This window comes from Peromyscus maniculatus, chromosome 9, assembly GCF_049852395.1.
Source record: "Peromyscus maniculatus bairdii isolate BWxNUB_F1_BW_parent chromosome 9, HU_Pman_BW_mat_3.1, whole genome shotgun sequence".
Taxonomy (NCBI): domain Eukaryota; kingdom Metazoa; phylum Chordata; class Mammalia; order Rodentia; family Cricetidae; genus Peromyscus; species Peromyscus maniculatus.
Genome location: NC_134860.1, coordinates 118,750,331 through 118,772,724, shown reverse-complemented (window position 1 = coordinate 118,772,724; position 22,394 = coordinate 118,750,331). Strand labels below are relative to the sequence as shown.

General features: G+C 50.1%; 1 protein-coding gene across 2 annotated transcripts in view; it reads left to right on the top strand.

The window, feature by feature from the left end:
* Positions 1 to 22,394, top strand: part of Stk24 (serine/threonine kinase 24) — a 103,069-nt gene that overhangs the window by 67,482 nt on the left and 13,193 nt on the right. For both annotated transcript variants that reach the window (XM_006978764.4, XM_015997481.2), the window contains exons 3-5: positions 11,739 to 11,795; positions 19,348 to 19,456; positions 19,657 to 19,814. In XM_006978764.4, the coding sequence (XP_006978826.1) occupies positions 11,739 to 11,795; positions 19,348 to 19,456; positions 19,657 to 19,814 (324 nt within the window). The remainder of the gene's footprint in view (positions 1 to 11,738; positions 11,796 to 19,347; positions 19,457 to 19,656; positions 19,815 to 22,394) is intronic.

The window sequence follows — 22,394 nt, the reverse complement described above, 5'->3', positions numbered from 1 at the left end:
TAAACTGTCTGTACTGGGGGAGGAGGAGGGAGGAGGAGGGGGCGTGGCTAGTTCCAGGGTCTCACCATGGCACTGTTGTAGGCACTAAGTCAGTAGGTTCTGTGTGGTTGGTGCTGCTGCTCATTACATTCTCTAAGGGCCTTGGGGAGCCATCAGTCAGCTACGGCTCAGTTCCTGAAAGTCCTGAAAGTGAAACTCTTTCTAGTCACTTTGGTTAACTAGAGCCTTGAGTTTGAAAGCATACACGGTGGGTGTGAGTAGTGGGATACAAACATTGTCAGAGCCTCTGCTGTGGTTTCCTTTCCTCCTCTGTCTTCACTTCAGAGTTGAAGCAACAGTGTGAGTGGCCAGGTCGGTTTTAGGAAGGCTGTGTTGGCTGGTCTGATGTGATGTCATTGTGGGCAGAGGGGAAGCGTGGCCCCAGGAGGACATCAGGACATGAACTTTAAAGTCTTGGTGTGTGAGCTGCATGTGATGGTGCTGGCTGGTAATCCCAAGACTCCAGAGACTGGAGATCACATGTTTGAATCCAGCAAACAAACTCGGGTGTGGAGTTTTTGGAGTGACGGCGCTCATGACTTAGGCCACACCGCTGTCCTGAGTTAAGCACAGCATCCGACGTTTGTCACTGGAGGCAGCTGGCTCCGGTCTGGAATGGGGTATTGGCTAGAAGCTCTGTAGTGCCTTTGGAGCCACAGTGCTTCAGAGGAAATGCAGTAGGTACTGCCCGATTTCGTTTGGGGCGCGTTTGGCCTAGCAGGTTAGATACTGTGTTCTCACGAGTTTGCCAGGCTCTGAGGTAGGCTTGGTATGCAGCATTTCCTGAAAGGATTTAATGTGTGACACCCTCCCCCTGTAGATGTCATTTTTTGTCAACGTCCAGGTTCTAGACTTTCTTGAAGCGATCTTTCTAGCCTGAGTTCTTGGACGGGTGAGGAAACTGGAAGCCTGGGCAGGAGCCCCAGTGTGGAGAGGTCAATGCAGCAGCAACAGGCTCTCCTGTCTGTATGCTCCATATTCACGGGTCCATCTTTTCAACCTTGGGTAGTAACAGTGTGAGAGTGTACTGGACATGTACACACTTGGGAAACAGACTCCTTAACGATGCACGTGTGTAGTTTTTATATTGCTGCCCGTGTCAGATGGCCTAGATACGGTTTGGTACACATGAGAGACTGTACCCATTGTGTACAGATACCGTGTCGTAGAATCCAAGGGCCTTGAGGTCCTGCAGTGCTCTGAACCAACCCCCATAGCTGTCCGAGATCGCTTGCTCTTGGAGCTTTGTGGGGGGTTTGAAGAGGTTCCTTACATGAATGGTTTGTCTGCCTTTTGGAGGAAGGGTCTTGAATTGTAGGCCCTCTTGCTTCCAGATGCTGGGGCGACAGGTGTCTGCCGCTGCCCACCTCTGGAAAAATGGTTTAAAGTTTGGATATCAGGACAAAGGGCCGTGAAGCACGAAATAGGGGGCAGTTACTGAAATTATCTTGGGGTAAAATGTAATGTTTCCAGGGTGGTGATGCTGTCAGATTTGAGGACACTAAGCTGTTGGGGGTTGTGTGTGTTCTGTTACTTAAGGACACCGAGCAGTTTTAGCACACAAGGAAGCCGCCCTCAGTTCAAACCTTAGTTGAATGGCTTCTGGGTGAGTTTCTTCTGTCACAGTGAAGCTTTTCTGTCAGGACTTGTGTTGAATTTGTATGAAGACATTTCTGAGGTCTCTCTGGCCTTGGGTTAAGGGTGGGGTTACTTTCCCGCATGTTAGCTGTGGAGTTAGGGAATCATGTGATATAGCCCTTTCAGAGTGTCCATGACCTTTGCTAAGGTCTGGCAGTGTGGTTTTGTCTTTCTCCATCAGGACTTCTGTCCACAGAGCCCTTCCCTGTCTCTTAGGCCCTGTTCCTCCTGGTACTTCCTGCAGGCTCATAGGCTCAGCACCCACCTTGGCCTCAGGCCTGCGGGGTACAGCTTCTCTGACTGACTCTGGGAGCTTCACCTTTGGTCTACCTCAAAGCAGTGTTTTGTTTGTTTAGCAAGGTTTCATTTTGGACCCCAGGGTTTCTGCCTCAGTCCCTCCAGGGCTGGCCCTGCAGGTGTGAATGAGCTAGGCCTCAGAGAGCCAGGCGTTTATGGCCAAGGGACTGGTGAGAACAGGACAGTCACTGGAACTCAGAACATACAGGGTGGAGGCAGGAAACACTTGGGCCTGCACGTCGGTCCACATGGCAGTGCTTTGGAGAGCAGGTCTTAAAGAGCTGGGCAGTAGAGTAGTGACCGCAGAGCTCGGGGAAGGTGTGGGGAGGGAGCTGGGGGAGTGAGGGATGGATCCAGGAGAAACTCTCCCAGTGTTCCAGAGCACAGGAGGGGGACCCATGGCTGACAACAGTTAATTGGATTTTTCTACATTACTCGCAGAGAAGATTCGAATCTTTTCCCAAACTGAGGGAGTGATACAGTGTCTGAGGTGAAATACCAGTTACTGAGGTCACTAACTTGCTCTAGATATACGTTGAAATGCCACACTGTGCTCCATAAACGTGTGCAATTATAGCGTGTCAAGGAAAACAAGAATACACGCTTCATGAGGGTGAACAGGTCAAGGATACAAGGTCCTTGTTTGAAGGTACGTGAAGGAAAGCGGTAGGAACTTGTACTGATGGGGATGGAAGGGAATCTGGGCATAGCCACAAAACCACAGCTCTCTGGGTTCCTCCCCCTCCCCCGGGGTAGCAGGGGAGGTGGGGCCGATCTGCACCTCCGTCTCCGTGGGCAGACTGCCTCGCTCTCACGCTGACTCCTCAGGGTTTGCAGACCTGACCTTCATCACAGTTTCTCCACTGTCCTCATTCCAGCTGGTAGGATGGCGCTCTTTCCCAGTCAGCGACCTCAGGGCAACACCACAGCCTTGTCTTCAAGGTTGAGAGCTTGTCTTCTCAGGACTTGTAGTCCAGCGAATTCTTAGCCCTCTCTTGGAGGCTGCAGGTCGCGCTGTCCCCAGGGCACACCTTACGGCTTGAGTGATCATCTGAGCATGCCTTCCTTTGTTCAGGCCCCTCCCCTCTTAGAACGTAGCTTGAAGGCGCCGTTGGTCAAGTGCTTGACCCCTAACCTCAGCGCTGAAGCTGCTGTGCAGCACTGTGCCGCGGTGTGCCTGTAACCGCAGTGCTGGGGTGAGGTGGGGTGGCTGTGGAGACAAGAAGGATCCCTGACCGCCAGGCAGTCTAGCCAATTGAGCCCCAGCCTCAGTGTGAGACCCTGTCTCAGAAATAAGGTGAAGGGCCGGTCAGATAGCTCAGCAGGCAAAGCTCTTCCTGCTAAGCTTGATGACTTGAGTCTATTCCCTGGGACCCACTTGGTCGACCCAGCTCTTGTGTGTAGTCCTCTGACCTTCCCATGTCTGTGGTGGTGCAAGTGCACATGTATGCACACGTTTGTGCATACATACAAAGTAAATGTAATAACAAGAGTTCTAATCTTTACTAGAAGCGTGATCTATTGACGAGGGCACAGGATGTTGATCTCTGGCCTCCGAATCCATTGTCTTATTTAGCGTTTCTATTGCTGTGAAGAGACATCATGACCACGGCAGCTTTGATGAAGGAACATGTAATTGGGGCTGGCTTACAGTTCAGAGGTTCAGTCCATTATCACCATGACAGGACAGGGCCACATGCAAGCAGACGTGGTACTGGAGAGGTAGCTGAGAGTCCTACATTTTGCAGGTAACAGGAAATAGACTGACACTGGGTGGTATCCTGAGCATAGGAAACTTAAAATCCGCCCCTGCTGTGACACATTTTACCTAACAAGGCCACGCCCACTCAGGAAAGCCACATCTCCTAGTAGTGCCGCTCTCTGAGATTATGGGGGCCAGTTACACTCAGACCGCCACATCCATGTGCACACACATGCACCCCTCACTCTGCCCTCTGTTATTCAGTGCATCTAGGAAGTTCCATCACCCAGGATACTAAGATGAGGATGTGCATTCAAGGTTAGCCTGGGCTGCATAGTGAGGCTGAAACATATAAACATACTTGAAAAGTCAAGCAAACAGTGTCTAATGCAGGTAATTAACTTCTGTATTTCACAGGCAGTTTTCACTAGAAACAGCGTAGAGTGCTCTGTTTGCCAAGGTTGGGGAGTCGATCAGAGTGCATGGCTAGCGTGCCCTGGTCATTGCTGGTGTGATTGCTCAGTTCACAGCATGTCCCCGTGGCGCCAGGCCACCTTGTCTGCGTGTTTGGGTGCCCACACCTGTACTCCCAGGGACGGGGAGAAGGTGCGAGGGACGAGCCAGCAGGAAGGCAAGAGGTGGGTTTGTCCACAGAATCCGTTACAAGGCTGAGCGAGGGGCTGGCAGGGCTGCGGCCTCTTGAGTTGTCAGGTGATTTGTGGTCAAGAGTGTGTGTGTGGTTTGGGTGAGACTTGGCCTGTGTTGTGGACTCCTGGTCTGCTGTGGGCATCACAGGGTTTTTGTATCATGGAAGGCAGATAAAGGAAACAGACGCAGCACCTCTGAGCTGTTAGGGAAAGGAGCGTGCACTATGGACTTTGTTCCTGGTTCTCAGGTCAGAGAGGAAGATCATACACTGCTGTGTAGGGCTGTGGTGTGTGGACCTCAGTGTGGCTTTCTGGTTTGGAGTGGCTGCCAGGGAGGAAGGCAGGAAGCCTTGGGGCAGGTCTGAGGAGGAAGCTGGGGTGACTAGCAGGACTTTGAAGCTCCTGAGACATGGTGTGTGGTAGGTCAAATCTTAACTACACAGCTTGTTAAAGGAGGCTTAGTTCTAGTGAGGCGAACAGGCTGTGGTTCAGGAGGCCCCGCAGTGTGCTTGGGCTCGTGGCTGGATGATGTCTGGTGGATGTTCGGAGTGGATTGCCGGGAGCAGGCTCTTCCCCAAGACTTCTCAGAGGCACCATGCTAGGTTGTCAGCGCTGTACTGTATCTGGGCAGTGTATCGAGCATGGTAGTGCTGGATTGCAATGCCAGCCCTAGACATGGAGACAGCAGCAGGGTCAGGGTTATTCCCAGCTAGCTATACAGCAAGTTTGAGACCTTCCTGGGCAAGGTGAGCCTTTCTTTCAAAAACCCAAAAGCAAATGGAGAAACAAACAAACAAACAAACAGACAAAAATCCCAACTCTAAAACAAGCCAGAACGAACTCGTTGGGAGTTGGCTCCAGGGTTAAGAGTTGAGAGTTTGTTTACCTGCGTGTGATGACCCCGCCTCCTTGTTTATCTGCGTGTGATAATCCACCACAGCGGTGTGTAGTAGCCCCGCCTCCTTGGCTGGATGTAATAAACATGCTGGGCTTGGTGCTGTGGTTTCTCTGAGAGCTCAGTCCACTTGACCTCAGTTTTTCTCTGTCCATGTGTCTGTCTTTTCTTCATTCGCTCATGGCCCCCCTCAGGTCCATCCCTGGAGCCGTTCTAGGCAGGGCACATGACTCTTTGCTGTGAGAAGAAGTTCAACTGTATGTTAAGAAAATACAAATACTTCCTGAGCTACTTTGTCTTTTTTCCTGTGTAAGGAGCAATCAGTGATTAATGTCTGCCTTAGTTTGTGGGATGCCACATCAGAGTATATGGTGAGTGGGCCTAGTTGCCAAAATTGGAAAAATGAGGTGCTTCAAAGTATGACATTTATAGAGTGACATCACAAAGCAATACCTGAACAGTTTGACTTGAAGAATTTTGATGGGTGTCAATCAAAATACAGGTGCATCCAAATTACAATGAAACTCACATCAGATTGTGTGTATAAGATGTTTGCAAAGCATTAAATGAAGTGTATTCATGCTTGAACTCTTCTGTAAGATCTCTTATTACACTTGTGTAAATATTCTAAAATTGGACAAGAGAAATCCCAAACACATCTGACCTCAAGCTTTTTCCGGTATTGGATATTCAGTGTGTACCACGAATTAGGTGGCTCCAACAGGCCTATCAACCCTAGTTCTGGAGGCTGGAAGTCTGCAGCCATGGCTCGGCAGGGTTGGTTGGTTGTGGTCTCACAAAATCTCACTATGTGCTTGTGTCCTGACATGTTTTTCTAATGACACCATGCACATTGAATGACTGCCACCCTAATACTCTCATTTTTGCACAATTTTCCCCTTTAAAGATGCTGTCTCCAAATACAGCCATGTTCCGGGGTACGGGGGGGGGGGTTAGTGTAGCTGGAGTTTTAAGGCAAAAGTCCCAGCTCCCTGTGTTCAGCAGGCTAGGCACAGCCACCCACTCCAGTATGCCAGGTAAAGAAAGAGTAACAGTGAATGCCAGAGAGAAGAGATTTAACAAATGCTTGCCTTGGGAGGAGGAACAGATAAAGGGGTTCAGTGACCCCCAAGTTAATCTTTGAGGTCCTGGCCTGGGCTTTAGGTTTAAAAAGAGGAAGAACTGTGGCCAGGGGCAAGGAGGGTGTGTAGTCTGGCTGGTCTTCAACTCAGATAAGGTTCTGCAGAATAGTCAAAAGCTGTCATGGTGCCATGTCTGAGGGACCAGCCTCGTCCTCTGAAAGGGTGGCCTTTGTCCTGGAGCACAGCCTGCCCATCACAGGTAAGTATCCTGTGAGGCGGCTGCAGGCTTAGGACAGCCTTTTCTGCTTCTGGACTGAAAGGGGGATGAGGTAGGGCAAGTGTCACTGGCTTTGAGATGAATGATGTCCCTGTCAACATTGAATCAATCAGGAGTCTGACAAAGTAGGCCAGAGCTGCCTGGGTTTTCAGGGTCAAAGCCTAGGCTGTGTCAGCCTCAGAAGTCTGGGTTTCATTCCCTGTTCTCCATGTACCAACTAAAGACACAGTAGTGAGAGGCAGAGAAGGGGATTAGGGGTTTATCAGTGACCCCCAACCCCACCCCATCGCCTCACGTCTGCCTTTGAGCCTGGGCACTGACATGTTAGACTTAAAAATGGAAGGCAAGAAGCACACACAGCTAAGCGGTTCTTGTGAGAGGTGTGGGTCCCCCCCCCCCCGGTCCCCCCCCCCCCCCCCCCCCCGTCATGGACCCACACATTGTCTGAGCTCCAGTGTGTCTTGCAGGGCAGCCTGATGAATTGTCAGTGTGAAATCTCTTCCTGTCAGACAAGTTCCTCCTGACTGGCATGAGATACCTGGGAAAATTTAATTGTTAGTGGTCCTGATAGGATGAAGTGTCTCTCTAAAATATCTTCTCTCCTTCCAAGACTATGACAAACAGAAAATGAAGGTAGAAATGCCAGGTCATCTGCATCTAATTAATTACCTTGTAGGCGGTGAGGATCAGTGTTTGTTTGTTTGTTTTTTTAAAGCAAAAATAGCTTCTGAGTGCCTATTAGATGGTGAAGTGTTTGTGGGGAGTGTCTTAGTGTTTCTGTTGTGAAGAGACACCGTGACCATGACAACTCTGATAAAGGAAAACATTTAATTGGGGCGGCTTACAGTTCAGAGTTGAGTCCATTATCGTCATGGTGGGACATACATCGTGTTGGAGAGGTAGCTGAGGATTCCACATCTTGCGCAGGCAGCAGGAAGTGGTCTGTCTCACTGGGATTAGCTTGAGCACAGGAGACCTCGAAGCTCACCCACACTGACACGCTTCCTCAAGTGTGTCAAGGTCACATCTGCTCAAACAAAGCCACACCTCCTAATAGTGCCATTCCCTCTCTGGGCCATTCTCTGTCAAACCAGCAGAGGGGCATGAAGTTGATACCTGTGACCTGTGCACTCGGGGGACTGGGGTCGGAGGACGCTGAGGTCCAGGACTGTGAGCTTTGATGAGTCTACTGTAAAACATGACCTCCCAGCCAACCCTGCCCACAGCCGCAGAAACAGATGCGCAGATGTGGGGTGGGGTGGGCACTTTCTTCCCACACTGCTGGAGTCTGTACTGACAGGTCAGCTTCCTGTTAAAATCCTGTCAGTTCTGATGGGAGAATGACCGTCACTGACTCCTGATTGATCTCACAGTGGAACAATCTGATGTCTAGGGCTTAGATTAGTTATGGCAAGGGAGACAAAACCCTTCATGGGTTTCTAGAGATGCTTTGTAGAAAAATGTCAGTTGAAAGGAAAGTGTGCCCCAGTGAGTAGGGCATTAGCGTTTGGATAAGTGAGTGGAAAGATTTTACTGTGTGTGTGTGTGTGTGTGTGTGTGTGTGTGTGTGTGTGTGTGTGTGTGTGTGTCTATGTGTGTACGTGTACATGTACATGTACATGGACTAGGACTAGAACTTTGTGGCCCAGGCTCATCCCTGCCTGGAACTCATCATGCAGCACAGGCTGGCCTTGATCTCACGGGGGTCTGTGTGCCTCAGTCCCCCTAGCTCTGGCATTACGGGGTGAGCCACCACCCAGGCCCAGATTGGAGCTCGGGCTTTCAGTGACTTGACGTCCAGCTTCGTTTCAGTTTGCAGTGGCTGCCCTTGGCCCGGGGAGTGGGAATCGTTGAGTTGGCTTCCTGATGGGAAATGGTCTTTGGGTAGCTGTTGTGTGTGTGCTGATGTGTGCAGGTTTTTCCTTGTCGATCATTCTTCCGTAGCAATTTCACTGCCGTAGGGGTTGTTTAACCTAGAGGGTGTAAAGGGTGTGGGAAGCGGTCTGCGGTGTGTGTGTGTGTTCCATGTAAACAGGCCATTTGCATGAGGGACTGTGTGACACTGGCCTGGGTCCCGGCACCCGTGGATATGGAAGGACAGGTGTCCCTTTTGTCGGCTTCTCGTTGGGTTGCGGGTGGAACTCATCAGGGTTCCCAGCCCTTAGCCAGCGTCCGGTGCCCCTCTAGTGTTGGTGTGGAGACCGAGTCTGTTGAGCCTGTGGGTTACAGACTGCAGGATTGTGCGTGACTCTGTTCCGGGTAGATGTGCACAACAGTGGCTTCTAAACACAGGGCTCTCACTTGTGTGGTTGGATCTGCTCTCTCAAGGGCCTTGGTGTGTAAGTGCATTCTGTGGCCGCAAGGCCTGCCCTCTCTAGGCCCCTCCCCCCCTTACCATTCTCCTTCACGCAGTCCCTTCTTAGAGTTGTGTCTCTTTGACCAAGAGCTCTGTGTAACTGGATTTAGAACCCCCCCTCTTTATGCGAGGTGAACCAGGTTTATTGCCCCCCCCCAGTAGACAAGAGAAACCTGCAGTTGGGGGTTATTCTGGCCTGGTGGGGGGCCAGAGGAGGCAGGGAGGCATTGTGAGCTGAGAGGAAAAGATTGGAAGACAGGCTGGGGGTGGGTGTTGGTGGGTGTCTGCTGGGGAGGGGTGAGGGGGAGCTGGTGGGTGTCTGCTGGGGAGGGGTGAGGGGGAGCTGGTGGGTGTCTGCTGGGGAGGGGTGAGGGGGAGCTGGTGGGTGTCCTCTGCTGGGCAGGGGTGAGGGGGAACTGGTGGGTGTCTGCTGGGGAGGGGTGAGGGGGAGCTGGTGGGTGTGGCAGGAGGGAGAGTTTAGCCCTGGGCTCTGCTAACCTAGGGTTCCCTCTCCACATCACCCGCCTTCAGGTGCCTCTCCACTCTGGTTTTCCTCACAAAGCTGACCCTTCCTTTAGCGTGGTGACAACTGTGGCGTTTCAGGATTGAGGTGTAGTGAGCGGAGGCTGGGGAGGGTGCTGCCAGCTTTCCAGGGTGACTGAGGAGCTGCTCGGCTTGCTCACCCGCTAGTTCTCTGGAGAGCCCCATGTCCCAGTTGTTGAGGCTGTGGCGAGCAGGGTGAGGAGACGCGGGTGCCGTGGACGCACCCTCACAGGGTCTTGAGGCATTAGCGGACTGTGTTTCTGAGGTGCCCGCTGCTCTGCTGGGCCCTGTGTGGGCAGTGTCCTGCTGGTCCAGGAGGCTCGTCCTCTACATCTTGTCGGCCTTCATGCTGCAGAGCTCGGCTGTTATGTTGAAATGGATCTGAAATGAGTGCCAGACAGAGACGGTTGGTCCAAGGCAAGGAGAGAAGGCAGGAACCCCAAAAGCTCAGTCCTTGTGTGGGGACCACATGGTGGTAGGCGGGAGGGGACTTCCATGGTGCCTCCACTGTCCTGGAAGGACAGGAGCTTAGAAAGGGAACTTTCGTATGTCCACCCCACCCTAGTGAGTACAGGAACTCCATGATGAAGTAAGCTGTGAAGACTGTTAGGCACGTTGATCACTCTGGACCCTTAGGGCATTGGTTCCAGGACTCACTTTGGTTCCCAAACCTGCAGGTGGGCAGTCTGGAGTGTGTGAGGGCAGAGTAGCGTCTAGAGCACCCTGGGGACAGTCACACTGGTAAGGCAGGGCTGAAGAGAGCATTTGATGACTCTGGGTGTGCCAGAAACTGGCAGCCTTTCTACAGGAGTGGATCCAAGGCTGCCTTAGGTCCCGTGAGGTGCTCCCTCCCTTTGCTCATGGGGGTCTGGAGAAGCTGGGCTGCTTTGATCTGTTGGGGTTGGGGGAAGCAGGGTGATGATGCTGGACAGGAAGTGCCCTGTTACTCTCTGTGTGCTACACACAGACCCTGACTGGGCTCCAGGTCCTCAAACTGAGCTGTGTGAGGGCACCCAGTGGAGTAGGTTCAAGATGGAAATGCCCTCAGTCCTGTTCTCCAGCAGGGGCAGGGCTCCAGGCCACTTCTGCCCGCAAGATAATGCAGAAGGGTTTTATGTGCATAGTGGTTTTCTGTCTGGTTGTCATTTACACACTGTGTTTTGGTGTTATAAAATGTGTAAGTCTAAAATAATAACAAAATATTCTTGTAGCATGAATCTTAAAAGTTCTTATTAATAAAAATCAAATGCAGAGCCAAGTATTGGGGTGAAGCTGAGAGAGACAGAACAAGCCACAGCTAACCTCACCTCTCCGGATCCTCAGCTGATCTTCTTTCCTCAGACTGGAAGCCTCTGTGTGTAGATGTAACCAACTGTCTTATTAAATAAGAAACACAGAACCAATGCAAAGAAGAAAGCCAAGAGATCAGAGCTAAGAGCCTTACCCTGCAGCTAGCTAGCCTCTTAAGCAAGCCAAGAGACCGCTCCGAAAGAGACCTACTTCCTGTGTGTTTGTCTTTAAATAGTCTTTCTGTTCTGCCTTCTCATTGGTTGTAAACCCAAACACATGACTGCCTCGGCACTGCCTGTCTGTAGAGACTTCCAGGTCTTTTATGGAATTGAGATTAAAGGTGTGTGTCTCCAATGCTGGCTGTATCCTTGAACACACAGAGATCTACCTAACTCTGTCTACCAAGTGCTGGGATTAAAGGCGTGTGCCACCACCGCCACGCTCTTGCTATGTCTCTAATAGCTCTGACCCCCAAGCAACTTTATTTATTAACGTACAAGTAAAATCACATTTCAGTTCAAATAAAATACCACTATATCTGTGTCCTCATATCCGAATGGCTCTCAGCTGAACTGCTGCTAGAAGCCTGAAAGCTTAACCAGCCAAATGTTTAACCAGGCCAAATGCTTCTAGTTTCTGATCTCCACGCCTTATATACCTTTCTGTTTTTTGCCATCACTCCCTGGGATTAAAGGCTCGCTTTCTGGGATTAAAGGCGTGAGTCACCATGCCTGGCTGTATCCTTGAACACATGGATTTCTGCCTCTGGAATGCTAGGATTAAAGGCGTGTGCTACCACTGCCTATCCTCTCTGTTTAATATTGTGGTTGTTCTGTCTCTGACCCCAGATAAGTTTATTAGCGTGCACAATATTTTGGGGAACACAATACCACATATTTTTTCCAATTACTCAAATACTTTTTCTAGTTTTGTTTTAAAACTAACTCTCCCCTTTTTCTTCTGCTTCTGTAGGACACTAAATTATGGATAATAATGGAATATCTTGGTGGAGGCTCTGCCCTGGATCTAGTAAGTATCATTGTGGCTGTGCAACACGCCCCTCAGGCTGTCACCGTGACTGTGACACACCCCTCAGGCTGTCCACCGTGACTGTGCAGCACACCCCTCAGGCTGTCCACCGTGACTGTGCAGCACACCCCTCAGGCTGTCACCGTGACTGTGACACACCCCTCAGGCTGTCCACCGTGACTGTGCAGCACACCCCTCAGGCTGTCACCGTGACTGTGACACACCCCTCAGGCTGTCCACCGTGACTGTGCAGCACACCCCTCAGGCTGTCACCGTGACTGTGACACACCCCTCAGGCTGTCCACCGTGACTGTGCAGCACACCCCTCAGGCTGTCACCGTGACTGTGACACACCCCTCAGGCTGTCACCGTGACTGTGACACACCCCTCAGGCTGTCACCGTGACTGTGACACATCCCTCAGGCTGTCCACCGTGACTGTGACACACCCCTCAGGCTGTCCTTTCTTGTTGTTGGTTTGATCCATTTCACTTCTTCCTAACCTGTTTCAGTCTCACACAGAACTTAAAATTATAGGGCGCTTTTGAAAGCACTGTCGGGAGGGTCGTTTCGTTACAAACCAGTCAATTAATCTGTAGCAGCAATGAAAGCTTTGGCCTAGATTTCATTGTTTATCTTAGAGCACTAGTGTATTTTTCAGACCAAAATTATCAACCTCTGGTGGAGTAGCTGTTATTTCTGTAGTAGCCGCCATGTTTTTTCCCTTTAGGGTGTGTTTGTTTTAATTTAATTTAATAGGTATGGTTGTTGTACCTGCATATACGCCAGTACACAGCTTCAGTGCCTAGTGCCTGCAGAGTCCAGAAGAGGGCTCTGGATCTGGATCTGAAGTAACGGGCAGCTGTGGGCCCCTGCGGGTGCTGGCGAGGGAACCTACGTGTTCCCTTAGGGCAGCAGGCACCGCGCGTTGCTGAACGGCTCCGCGGCCCGTCCGTCTGTCTGTCTGTGGGGACAGCTCTCAGCACAAGCTTCCCCGCCCCCCCTTTTCCAGGTCCAGGACAGAATGTGATTATTGGGGTATGGCAGTGGGTGCTGGAGCAGCGGCCGTCCGCCAAGGTGCCACGTACAGCCGGCTTTGACCTTGCCAGTGCCCGTGCCGCATGAGAATGGAGCAGGCCTAACCCAGGATTCCTTCCTCTGGAGGGAATAGTGCCTTTTGCAGCCAGCCCACAGAGGGCTGCGGGAGTTAGGAGGAGATGCTTAGTTCACATTGGGCTTCGTGAGCACCCCAGAGAGCCAGCCCCGGCAAGTGTAGCTGCTGTTAACTGGCACACTGTTGTCCGGCACTTGTCTTGTTTCCATTGTGTCCATGCATTAAAAGTAACGCGAGTTCGAGGCCAGCCTGGTCTATAGAGCGAGTTCCAGGACAGCCAGGTCTATAGAGCGAGTTCCAGGACAGCCAGGGCTACACAGAGAAACCCTGTCTTGACCCCCCCCCCACCCCCCACCCCCCCATAAAGAAGTAACATAGTTGGGGGCTGAGGACATCAGTGCCAGCTGGCAGCGTGCTTGTCATGCAAGCATGGGGATCTGAGTTCGGATCCCCGTCACTCACGTGAAGCCCGGCCCACCCCAGAGGGACACGTCTGTATCCCAGGGTGGCAAGGCACAGACAGGAGGAGCCCTGGGCTCCCTGGTCAGCTGATCTAACCAAATTATCGCGAGACCTGGTGTCACGAGGATACGGTGGAGAAATGGGTTGAGGATGATGCCCAGTGTTGATTGCTGGGCTCCAGACGAGCACAGCATGTACAGACTCACACATGCACCGAAATTCATGTAATTGCACCCTGCAGACCTCTGTGCATGGTAGTCTTGTGAGTGGCGACCCCCAGTTGGCTGAATCCTTGATTTTAGCATTGAAGGGGAGTCTTTGATGAGAGGGTGGTGGGTGAGAGCTGAGGGAAGTCTCACACAGGTTTCCTAAGGAAAGCTCCCCCCCCCCCCCCCGAAGTTTCTTTCCTACAGTACACCACCAGGTAGTTTCCCGAGAGGAGACAACATGTCTCCAGAAGCTGACACACTAACTGAGGAAATTGCACGTTGTTGTAAGCCATAAGGATTGCTTAAAATACTGTTCAAAACGAAGATTTCAAGAAAAAGTCAGTATGAAACAAAGCTAAACTGTGATATTAAAATGGGAAGAAACCAGCTGAATATATTTTATGGTCCTTTCTATAAATATGTACACTGCACAAAAAACTTCACTTTTTTACTCTTAGGGGCAGTACAGGAATGTAGGAAATTACTTCCTGTTGTGCAGTTGGATTTCATTTGTGGCAGATACAGTTGTTTGCAGGGACCCTGTCTCTGACAGCCCGCAGAGCAGGAGTTCTCTTCTCGGAAGCTTCCGTGTGTTCATTCCTAACACTACAGTAATTGAGTTTACTTGAATTGGTGCCTGTGTAGTTTTAGAAATCACAGTTGGAGGAAAATGCAGAACAAGCCGCTTTAAATTTTCCATGTGGTTTGAGAGTCCCAGGACTCACCATCCATGTAAACATCTTTGACGAGAAGCAAAGGGCATTCCTTTTGGGATCCCTGTGAATGGGTGGGGAACAGCTGTGGCAGCCCCTGACTGAGTGGAACCGGACCTTACGAACTCTGCTTTCTCATCCTGGAGCCTGTCTGCCTCCAATGTGATTGTCTCTTTGCCCAGCTTTATCACATTTCTGTCATTTTTGCCCCCAAACCATCAAAGAGGAAAAAATACTTCAGTAATGGGGTATGGTAATTATGTTTTGAAGATTGAAAACAATCAGGATTATTTTGAGAGGATCTCTTTATGCATTTTGATGAAGGAGTTAATAACCAGAATATTGTTGTGAGTCAGAATGTGGGTACTGTAGCTTCATGAATGAATTTGAGGGCCGTTCCTTTGACAAGTTCAAGCTGGCTTTATTTATTGTCTCTGTTAATTGATGTGGAGTTGGCCTGTGACTGCAGGAGCTTTCTGAGGTTGCAGCTGGAGAGGTGAGCTGTCCTGGTGCCCTGCTGTTACAACAGCTTTTCTAAAGAAAGAGGAAAGGAAAACAGCCACCACCAAGTGCTGGATCCAGTGTGAACTGGACAGGGCAGCTTAGACATGGAGAGCAATCAGCGTAAAACTGGCACACATTTGATGTGAGTGTGCTCAATCTGTTGACTTTTTATTTAAAATTAATAAAACCTCTGCTGTGTCACTCATCTCTGCCCGCTCCAGCTGCCTCCAGCTTAGGAGTGCCTGCCTTGACTCAGGAAATCATGTGCGTGCCCTGCAATCCCGGCCTTAGTAACTCGCTCCGGTTAGATTCTCATAGCTCAGTCAGCGCACAGAGCAGAGCTGCTGCTCTTGTGGAACTGAGTCTGTGGAGATATCACACACACACACACACACACACACACACACACACACACACCTGCATTCCTCCTGTGTGGAGATAACACACACACACACACACACACACACACACACACACACACACACACACCTGCATTCCTCCTGTGTGGAGATATCTCACACACACACACACACACACACACACACACACCCCTGCATTTTTCCTGTGTGGAGATATCACACACACACATAAACACACATACATCCCTGCATTCTTCCTGTGTGGAGATATCACACACACATACACACACACACACACACACACACACCTGCATTCTTCCTGTGTGGAGATAACACACACACACATACACACACACCCCTGCATTCTTCCTGTGTGGAGATAACACACACACACACACACACACACACACACACACACCCCTGCATTCTTCCTGTGTGGAGATAACACACACACACACACACACACACACACACACACCTGCATTCTTCCTGTGTGGAGAGATCACACACACACACACACACACACACACACACACACACACACACACACACACACCTGCATTCCTCCTGTGTGGAGATGCACACAGGGAAAGGAAGTGGGGAGCTGGGTGAAGGTTAGTGAAGCTCTGAGGGAAAGGTTTTAGCCGATTAAAAGATCAGGCAGTCTGCTGCCAAAGAACCTAAGGGCCAGCCTTGGAATCTAATTAGGAAGGACCTTGGCTGTATAAAAGGCTTACTTAATCAGGCAGAGATGTTTGACAAACTTAAAAATGAATGTACAACATTGGTTTTGAAAAAACAAGATAGAGTTTTGTAGGGTGAGCTGCTGTTGGCACTCTGGATGGAAATGGATTTTCCTCCCACACGTATGATCACTTAGAACTTTCCATGGTCTTGTCCAGGGGCAAGATTAGGTGTGGACATGTATCACATTTCCACGGTGAGAACGAAGTCATCAGGCCAAATGATGGTTCTGTAGAACCCAAAAAGATGGTCTGTAGTTGGGTAACGGTGTGCCCTGATGATGATCTAACAGAGACGGAATGGAGGGTGTGTGTGATGGGAAAGGTATTAGAAGTTACCTGTAGGTGGGATATAGTCCATTTTCCCTGTCTAGTTACTTTTCTGTTGCTGTGATAAAACACCACGATTAAAAGCAGCTTAAGAAAGTTATATTGGGCTTGTGGTTCCAGGGCGAGAGTCCACCACGGCGGGGAAGCACACTGAGCAGCAGGCAGGAGCAGGCAGCTGGTTGCCTGGTGTGGCCAAATGTTGCTGATCTTGTGCTGGGGTGAGGTCCTGCTGCAGACCCAGACCCCGAGTTCTGGTGTCGAGAGCAAAGGAAAGTAGAAGCACCTCTGTCTTCCCTTTGCTCTTAAGGGACTAGAGCAATGTGTTTTCTTTGTTTTGAAAATTAAAACTGGTGCATTCTGTGAACACTGAAAAAGAGACATGGAGGAAGCAGGTGCCTTGCATGTCAGTGTGTTCCAGACCATGGTCTTTGGAACAGAGGTTTGAATGTTTCCTTAAAAAAAGGAATGATGCTCTTGGTCAAATAACTGGAAAAAATTAAACTCTGTGGAACAGTACGCATCATGCTGTTCTCATCCATGCGAGCAGTGTCTTGGTTAGAATTGGCAGTCATTTCTGGGCAGGCTAGTGGACACAAGTAGTTTGACTTTCTTTGCATATATAATCTCATGAAGGATAACTGAAAGTTGCTTACACTTTCTCTTCTGTTCTGAATGAAGAAAGCCAGAGAGGTTCAAATGCTAAGCAGCCAAGAGAAGGGCTTCTGGCTGGCCTTGGCCTTTATGGTGTAGACCAGAGTGGGCTTCCGAGATGAGCCAGAAAGCTGCATCAGGCATGAGTTGGGCTGTAATGCAGGTGACTGTATTAGACAGGGTTCTCTAGAATAACAGTTTACAGGATGAATCTCTCTATATAGAAAGGAGATTTATTAGAATGGCTTAAGACTGTGGTCCAGTTAGTCCAACAAGGCTGCCTATGTATGGAAGGTTCAGGAATTCAGTAGTTACTCAGTCTGCAAGGCTGGATGCCTCCGCTGGTCTTCAGTATATGCTGGAATCCTAAGAAGTAGGCTCCAGTGACAGTGAAGGATGGACTTGCCAGAGGCGAGAGCAAGCAGGGAAAGAGAGGCTTCCTTCCTTCTTCCATATCCTTTATATAGACTGCCAAAAGAAAGTGTGACCCACATTAGAGGTGGGACCTGGATCAAAGGTGTGTCTTTGATTCATCTCAAAGATCTGGAGTAGAAGTGGATCAACATGATTTAGTTTTTATCATTTAATTGAATGGTTTAATCAGTCAGAAATCCCTCACAGGTATGCCCAGCCATTTTTGGGTTTTAGTTTATTCCATATGTAGTGAAGTTGACAACCAGAATGGCCATCACAGTGACCAGAGGCCTCCGTTGCCACCGTGCCAGGCCGCATGTACTTTTGGGATGTCACAAGGTATCAGGAAGTCATGAGACATGCAATGACACCTAGCTTTTCTTTCCTTGGGAGCAAGATACATTGGTTGGCTTTGTTTTTATTTTTTAATATTTTATTTTCTACGTGAACAATGCTTTGCTTGCATGTATTTATGTGTACCGTGTATGTGCTTGCAGAAGTCAGAGGGCTTCGGATCCCCTGGAACTGCAGTTCTAGATGATTGTAAACCCTCATGTGGGTACTGGGAATTGAGCCCTGGGTCCTCTGCAAGAGTTCTAAATCGTCTTAACTGCTGAGCTGTCTTTTTTTTTTTTTTTCCTAAAGATTTATTTATTTATTATGTATACAGAAGAGGGCACCAAATCTCATTACAGATGGTTGTGAGCCACCATGTGGTTGCTGGGAATTGAACTCAGGACCCCTGGAAGAACAGTCAGTGCTCCTAACCTCTGAGCCATCTCTCCAGCCCCTGCTGAGCCGCCTTTCCAGCTCGTGTTTTATTTTTTGAGACAGTCTGAGGACATCAGAGCCCAGACTGGCCCGGAACTTGGGGCAATCCTGCTGTTACGGGCTGCCTTTTAAAGTCTGGGATTTCAGGTCTGAGCCAGCACACCTGGCAACACAGTTTTCTTTTAAAAACAGGTCCGTGTCTTCCCTTTGACTGAGGTGTATGAGCTTGGGTCTTCACTGTCTGTTCAGAAAGTCTGGTTCTCCTGACTTAGTGGACTTGCTCTGTAAGGGCTGCTGTTAGGTCTTTTGTGTCTGCCGACTGTCTCGGTGCCACGAGCTCAGTGACAGGGTCTCCACAGGTGAGGGTGGATGTCTGTGTGTTGTGGACGGAGTCCCATCCTGTCTGCTGCCCGCTCCCTCCCTCCCTCCCTCCCTCCCTCCCTTCCTCCCTCCCGTCCATCTGTCTGTCCATCCGCCCTTTTCTTGTCTTTGCTTTCCAAACCAAGGTTTGTCTGTTTCTTTTTAAACAGGGACGTGTACATGTAACATTGCTTCCTTACAACTTCTTATGAGAATTGATTCTAAAGAGTCGAGAAGGAGCTCCTTAAAGGTTTTCAGAGTAAAAGCAATTACTCCCCCCAATTAGGGCTAATGAATGAATGTTTCATGACTTCTGAAAGTCTTAGGGGTTGGATGCCTTTACTGTGTTTCCCCAGCAGGGAGCAGATCTCTCTAGAAAGTCTGGGGAGAAGTAGCTTGAGGAGGGAATGGCCCCCACACTTCTCACGTCTTGTGCTTTGGTGACATGGACCCGTCCTCAAGGTCAGCCTGCAGGGCTGCGGTGTAGGCAGCAGGGGCTTTTAAACTGTTGTTCTTCTGATGCGGCCTTGCCTAAGTATCCGTCCGTCCGTCCACCGCTCCTGACTCCTGACCTGTACTCTCTCCACTTAGCTGCACCCCAGGCCAGCAGACATTTTCTGTAGTGCTCTCCCTCATCCGTTAGTAGATTTACTTTTTTGTTTTTTTGAGACAAGGTTTCACTATGTAGACCTGACTGGCCTTGAACTTGCAGAGATCTTCCGGTTTTCTACCTTCTAAGTGCTGGGGTTAAAGGTGCGCGTATATCGTGACGCCTGGCCCTTTAATAGACTTCAATTGTTTAGGTAAAATACCTCCTTTATGTGACAGTGTCTTTCATCTCGATTATCCTATTTAGCATGGATTTTGTTTTTTAAACCCTGTGTAAGAGCTTCTAAGTGGCTAATGACATTTTTTCTTATTAGTTAGAACCTGGTCCTTTAGATGAAATTCAGATCGCTACCATATTACGAGAAATTCTGAAAGGACTTGATTATCTACACTCAGAGAAGAAAATCCACAGAGATATTAAAGGTAAGAGCTACTCTTGTTTTATTTCTTTGAAGCACCTGAAGTGGTACAGCCCTGCACTCTGTGCTCCTCAGCGGCGTCCTGCTCCTCTGCCTGCCTGTCACCAGCCCTCATGCCCCGTGGGGAGAGAGCATGCATGGGCTTCCAGGGTGACCTGGGCATAACAGCGCATAATGATGTCCTCCTGCTTGGTTGTCCTGCAGCGGCCAACGTTCTGCTCTCTGAACATGGAGAGGTGAAGCTGGCTGACTTCGGAGTAGCTGGCCAGCTGACGGATACCCAGATCAAAAGGAACACCTTCGTGGGTACTCCCTTCTGGATGGCGCCCGAGGTCATCAAGCAGTCAGCCTACGACTCAAAGGTGAGAGCCTCTGCTGTGGACCACCACGTCCAGATGTTTGTCCCTTTGTTTTTGCATCACGTAGCATCCTCTGTACCGGAGGTGGGTGTAGGTTGTGGAGGTGACTCTGCGACCTTGTGACCTTGGTTAGTGTCGGCCTCCTGCTCCTCTCCCGCTACGCCATTGGCTGCTTTGTTCTCCCGGCCTTCGTGACTGTTGGACACAGTGGGGACAGGAAGGAGCAGGTGTGAGGGCGGCACTTCAGAGACATGCAGGCCCCGGGTGGACGGCACAGCAGATGAGGGCGGCACTTCAGAGACATGTGGACCCCGGGTGGACGGCACAGCAGATGAGGGCGGCACTTCAGAGACATGTGGACCCCGGGTGGACGGCACAGCAGATGAGGGCAGGGCCTGGACAGACCAGTCCGTGCTGGATAAGGCGTCTAGAGAAAGAGTCAGAGAACAGAGAGTCCATGGCAGAATGAGCCAAGTGTGTTCTTCAGTGATTGCCACCATGTGTTGTCTTTTCAGTCTCAGGATCCTTATTCCCAGAGACTCTTGACAGCAGGAGACGGGAGTCATCCCCATCAGGCTGGTTGTCTGTCAGCTTCTGTCCTCCTGGTTTCTGATCTTGTCCTTTAGTTTCTAAAACCTTGTAGTGCCCACTCCGTTTGCTCAGGTCAACGGCCTGTGCACAGTAAACATGGTCGTGGCAGAGAGTTGGCTTTCCTGAGCCCCAAACTTAACACAAAAAATATGTAACTCGGAGACATTTATAGATTGAACATTACTTTTTGTTTTTCTTTTCATTTATTTATTTAAATTATGTCTGTGTGGCTGGGCGGTAGTGGCGCACACCTTTGATCCCAGCACTCTAGAGGCAGAGCCAGGTGGATCTCTGTGAGTTCGAGGCCAGCATGGTCTTGGGAGTGAGATCCAGGACAGGCACCAAAACTACACAGAGAAACCCTGTCTTGAAAAACAAACAAACAAACAAACAAACAAACAAACAAACAAACAAACAAACATTTCCGTGTGAATATGCTAGTATGAGTGCTGATGCTCTGGAAGGCCAGAAGCGTTAGATTCCCCAGGATGGAGTCAGGCATATGTAAGCTGTCTATATGGATGCTGGGAACCTGACCAGGATTCTTGCAAGAACAGTATGTGCTCTTAAATGCTTAGCTCTCTTTCCAGCCCCTTAAAAAAATTAATAAATAAAAAAAATTGACTCAGTCTCCATCCCCTGTGAAGATGTGCTCTGTAGCTGGAGTCTGACAAACCGGTGATCCTCCTGGTTCCCTTCTGAGTGTTGCGATTGCAAGTCTGTGTTAGCATGCCAGGCTCATGCCTTTGTTTTTCTTTCTTCCTCTCCATTTTTTTTTTCAATAGGACCCTCTTCCATGTGTAGCAGCAGACTCCCTGCCTCATTAAGTGGTGTGTGAAGCATAGGATATCTTGCCTTTGGGACCTTGGGTCACTCTTGTAAGGCATATGCCATTACAGCATGCCGGTGTGGGTGAAGGGCAGGCATCCCTGGCTCTGGCTTGAGGGAATTGGGCTGGTTTGGTGAACTCAGACGTGCTGTGGTGTGGGCGCTCAGGCCCCGGGGCTTCAGGTTAGTCAGTTAGCTCTCTGCATTTGTTGTTCGTTGGTTCCTGGTCTTCTGGGAGAAGATTACCTCTGTGGCTGCTTCTCTTCTGAAACCCGTCTTCTCTGGGCCTTTTCCCCGAGCTCCGTCTTGTAGGAAGTAGGTGTGTGTCCACTGTTGACGTCAGTGTTCATGTTGAGTTTTGGTAGAAGAGAGACCAGAATCCAGGCCCTTACACCGCCCTGTCACTCACTCTCTTTCAGTTGGTGTGGTAAATGAACTTTCCAACCACGGCCCTTCTGACTTGGGGCCCAGGCCACCCATTTCCACTCTGCCCATGGCCACCGCCTTCCCTGTCTCCCAGAGAGCTCCCCTGACCTTGCTGTCATGGTCTGTGGTGCAGTTCACGTTGGTTGTTTGGACTGTGGCTCTCACCCCTTCCCTGGTAGTTAATGTTTGTTCTGAGGTAGAGGAAGTAATGCTGCTGGTGGAATGCTTGGGGAGGCGTCTCTGTCTTCCTGCCCACTTTGGTTAGGGTAGACTGGTTTAGACATGGATCTTCATTGTGGTCTTTGATTGCGTGCCAAACGGCTTGGTATTCATGGACGTGCCAGCTCAGTGTCCAGGTCTGTTGGTGGGCATCAGGTGCAGGCAGGGGATTGACTGCACTGGTCCCGGTGAAGGCAGCTCAGCCAGGCTAGTGCTGGAAGGGCACAGGGACGCTGGGCTGAAGAGCGTTACAGCCTCATGTCTGCCACCCGGCGGGGTGTAGGTGTTTCACGGTTGAGGTTTTTTGACAGGGTTTCGTTATGTAGCCCAGTTTGGTCCTGAGCTTTCAGTTCCTCTGGGTCAACCTCCTTAGTGCCAGGATCACACCGTGGTGTTCTTGATTGGGCTTAGGGAATTCCAAAGAGGAATCTCAAGTTGCTTGGCAGACCAGGGCTCCTCGCTGGTCCCTCCATGTGCGTGGCCTGAGGAAGCAGGGCCAGCTCCTTTCGGCCTTGCTGC